Source organism: Magnolia sinica, chromosome 9, assembly GCF_029962835.1.
Source record: "Magnolia sinica isolate HGM2019 chromosome 9, MsV1, whole genome shotgun sequence".
Classification (NCBI taxonomy): Eukaryota; Viridiplantae; Streptophyta; class Magnoliopsida; order Magnoliales; family Magnoliaceae; genus Magnolia; species Magnolia sinica.
Window position 1 is genome coordinate 82603088 of NC_080581.1, and position 4383 is coordinate 82607470.

At 41.9% G+C, this 4383-nt stretch overlaps 1 protein-coding gene across 1 annotated transcript; it reads left to right on the top strand.

The window, feature by feature from the left end:
• Nucleotides 1-1502: 1502 nt before the first annotated feature.
• Nucleotides 1503-3533, top strand: LOC131255251 (receptor-like protein 6). The gene is made up of 2 exons (XM_058255943.1): nucleotides 1503-1568; nucleotides 2088-3533. The coding sequence occupies exons 1-2, from the start codon at nucleotides 1503-1505 to the stop codon at nucleotides 3531-3533; spliced, it is 1512 nt and encodes a 503-aa protein (XP_058111926.1).
• Nucleotides 3534-4383: the final 850 nt, after the last annotated feature.

Genomic DNA, 4383 nt, shown 5'->3' on the forward strand with positions numbered 1-4383 from the left:
AATAGATTTCCCACATGGGTGTTGGTAAGATAGTGTCCCATATGTGGTGGTTCATCTCTACTTGCATTTTAGATGTGATCAGAACTAGTAGTGGGATTTCACCACTTATGAGTTTCGAACCCAAGACCTCATGTTGAAACTCCTAAGAGTTTACCACTCGCGCAAGCACTCAAAGTCTACCACTCGGATCTCATGTTGGATTAATATTTATACACAATCATTCATATTCATACACAATCACCAGTTCAACAAACTTATCTTAAGATGGCCCATCACATAAAAAAGTGGGGAGAGTGATACCTACCAATAAAAACTTCTAAGGGTCACAAAAGTTATCAACTAAACTGATAGTTGTGTTTACCCTTCTTTCATGTCTACGTTAATGCATTAACAGGTTGGGTCTCAAATAAACATCACGGTGGACATTAGGAAGGTTTCAACTGTGAGCCTCACTCTCCCAGCTGTTTTCTGTAGTGGGTCCACTCCAGCTTTGGATTCACCCCATTCTTTGAATCATGCCCTAAAATGATCTCTCCAAAATGGATGGACGGTATGGATACAACACATGCATCATGGTGTTGCTCACAAAACTTTGGCAACGTCACTTTAGCAGCTAGTCTTGCTACTCAGCCACAGAGTTGCAAGTGCAAATATGAAACATGGTGTGAGATCTGAGCATTCAATGACGCTGGAACTTCTCCCTATAGAATCAGACAATGTGGGGAGCGGATTAGGTGAGCCCCGAATCCACCGCGAGATGGGTGGGACTCGGGGCCTACTATGATGTGCGTGACTACATCCATGCCATCCATCCGTATTGAAATCTCATTTTAGGGCATGATAATAAAAAAATGAAGCAAATCCAAATCTCAGGTGGACAGAGTGGTAATCGACTATTAAAAAAATTTTGCGGGACACAGAAGTTTTGGATCAAACTCATATTCGTAGGGTCTCTTCAACCAACCAGATCTTTGTGGCTTTATTAACAGGTTGGATGGGAAATAAAATACAAAGTAAATTGAAATTTATTCTTACATGGCTATTCATTTATTTTGCCATGATGTGTCTCACCTAAGGTGTGAATTTAGGTGGTTTCTATGCCAGCAGATTTAAACATTGGAGCACATCTGATGGAATTACCCTGCGTGCGTGACAAAACAGGAACACGTGTGAGATTAGAGACGCTGTAATTGTGTTGATGCCTTGTTTCAAAAACTCGAGCCCATATTGTCCGTCCCCTTCATTTCTTCTTTCTTCGCTGTACGATCATCTAAGAGGTCCAACGTTAGATCTATGGCTGGGATGATATCAAAAGGCTGTACAAATTGAAAAAATATGGAACCTAAAGTAAAGTGCCCAAATAACCAATCTAGATGGCTGAAAAGGCCAAATCGATTCGTAAACATTGCCGGCCCCACCATCCAGAGATTAGAGAATCTGAGCCGTAGATTGATGTAGACCAGTTATCTGGTTCACCGATTGTATGAGCCTTATAAGATAACATGGTTCAATCCATCAGATTTGGGAGGATGGTCTGGTTTCATCAGTGGTGGGGCCCATCGCAGAAGGTCTGGATCAATCCATGATGGACCGCAACTAAAAAAATAGCAAAACAGGAAATGAACAAAATTATGAAATAAAAAAGCAAAACATAAAAAATAATAATAATAATAATAAAGGACGAAGGAAATAAAAAAATAAAAATAAAATACCTTAGCAACGGTACTGACCGCGTAATGAGTGGTCCTCATCTCTCACACGTGTGCATCTTTTTATTGGGCAGAGAAGTGAAAACCCCCCCTCCCCCTCGCCTATATAATTCTTCCCCGCCTATTGTCTTCATACACCATCACAAATACTCCAAACCAAATCAAATGGATCGCCTCCCTCTCTCCTCTCTCACTAATAAACCCTTTCCATTTTCAATCTTCTTCTCCATTCTCCCTTCCTTATTTAGCTTTCTCTTATTCTCTTCCCTCCTTTTCTCTTCATCTTTTGTCTTTGCCAGTGTCAGTAACAGTAAGACATTGTCAATGCAACACTAATGCATTGAAGACCACTTCTCTGCTTTGCTCCACTTGAAACAGGGCTTTTACTTCCTCAAGTACAACACCACTAGACTCTCCTCTTGGAATCCTGATAACAGGGATTGTTGCTCTTGGGAAGGCATCACGTGCGATAGTGCCACTGGTCACGTGACCAATCTCGACCTCAGCGAGCTCAATATCTACGGTCGGATTGATTTTGTAAGCCTCTTTCGTCTTCAGAGCCTTCAGAAGCTCAACCTCGCTTCCAATGAATTCGATGGCTCTCCAATCCCATCTGGGTTTGAGCAGCTCACCAGTTTGACCCATCTCAACCTCTCTTCTTTGAATTTTTATGGCCAAATCCCGTTGGAAATCTCCCGCTTGACCACTTTGGTGTCCCTCGATCTATCTTACAATCAAATCCATGCTCTGAAACTCGAAAACCCGAACATTGGAGCATTCGTCCAAAATCTATCGAGTCTGAGAGAACTCCATCTCGATTCGGTAAGCATCTCAGCGCAGGGTAGCGAGTGGGGCCTGGCCTTATCCTCTGCACTCCCTTTTCTCCGCAAGTTGAGCTTGAGTGGCTGTGGTCTTTCAGGCCCCATCCATTCTTCCCTTTCCAAGCTCCATTTCTTATCTGAACTCTACCTCGGTGGAAACAATCTCTCTTCAGCCATACCCAAGAGTATTTTCATGCTACCAAACCTACAAACGCTGGATGTAGGATACAATCCACTTCTGACGGGTGAAATCCCTTCAAACAATACTCTCCGGGAGTTGTCCCTATCCGACACTGGATTTTGTAGCAACCTACGGGATTCATTCACTAATTCCAAACTGCTGACAATGATCCACCTTAGCCATTGCAAACTAGCCGGCCAATTTCCATCATGGCTTGTGAAGCTCGAGAAACTCATGTATTTGGATCTTTCATACAATGGTTTCAGCGGACCATTGCCATCATGGCTTGTGAAGCTCAAGAAACTCATGCATTTGGATCTTTCATACAATGGTTTCAGCGGACCATTGCCATCATGGCTTGTGAAGCTCGAGAAACTCATGCATTTGGATCTTTCATACAATGGTTTCAGCGGACCATTGCCATCATGGCTTGTGAAGCTCGAGAAACTCGGGCATTTAGATCTTTCAAACAATGGTTTCAGCGGATCATTGCCCTCATGGCTTGTGAAGGTGGACAAACTCGTGTTTTTGTATCTTTCATCCAATAATTTCAGCGGTCCAATCCCTTCTTCCTATGGCAACAAGTTTCAAAATCTTCAATGGCTCATCGTTGACAATAATTCACTTAGTGGGACCATCCCATCATCATTGTTTTCACTCCCATCGCTGAAAAGGTTGTATCTTCAAGATAACCAATTTAGTGGTCAACTTGGCGAGTTCAACAACCCATCCTCTTCTCTGCTAAAGTCAATCAACTTGGATAACAACAAGTTGGAGGGGCCTATTCCGATGTCCATCTTTGAACTCACAAAGCTTGAATAACTTTCTCTTTCATCAAACAATTTCAATGTTGATGCGGACCTTGGCTTATTCCAAAACCTTAAGAACCTCTGGCTCTTGGATCTTTCATATAACAACTTCTCATACCATGATGGCAGAAGCAATTCAACATCCATGTCCTTCCCCCAGATTCAATTTTTGCTCTTAAGATCTTGTAACATTAGTAAATTTCCAGACATCCTAAGAAACCAAGAGAGTATTCACTATTTGGATCTTTCTAGCAATATAATCAATGGTGAAATACCCAACTGGATATGGAATGTTGGAAATCTAAGTTTGTATTATTTGAATCTTTCTCATAATGCTTTGGAGGGATTAGAGTTACCGTTTCCTCATCTTTCCTTAAGTTCGTTAGAATTTCTTAACTTGAGCTTTAACAAGCTAGAAGGCTCAATCCCGATCCCACCACCGTCCACCACTATCTATTCACTTGCAAGCAATCATTTTAGTGGAGAAGCTCCCTCACATATTTGCAATTGCACTTCCTTACAATTCCTCGATCTGTCCAACAACCGCTTCAATGGTTCGATTCCACTTTGCTTGGGTGAAATCACTGATGCCCTCGTTGTTTTAAATCTCAGAGGAAATGCATTTCATGGAACCTTAATTCAAACATTCAAAGAGGGTTGCAATCTAAAAACACTTGATCTCAATGGAAATCAATTGGAAGGGCAGGTGCCAAAGTCTTTGGCCAAGTGCAAGATGTTAGAGGTGTTAAACCTTGGAAATAATCAAATACATGACACCTTCCCTTTTTGGTTGGAAAATTTGTCTCAGTTGCGTGTTCTCATCCTGAGATCTAACAACTTTCATGGCAGTGTTGGACACCCGC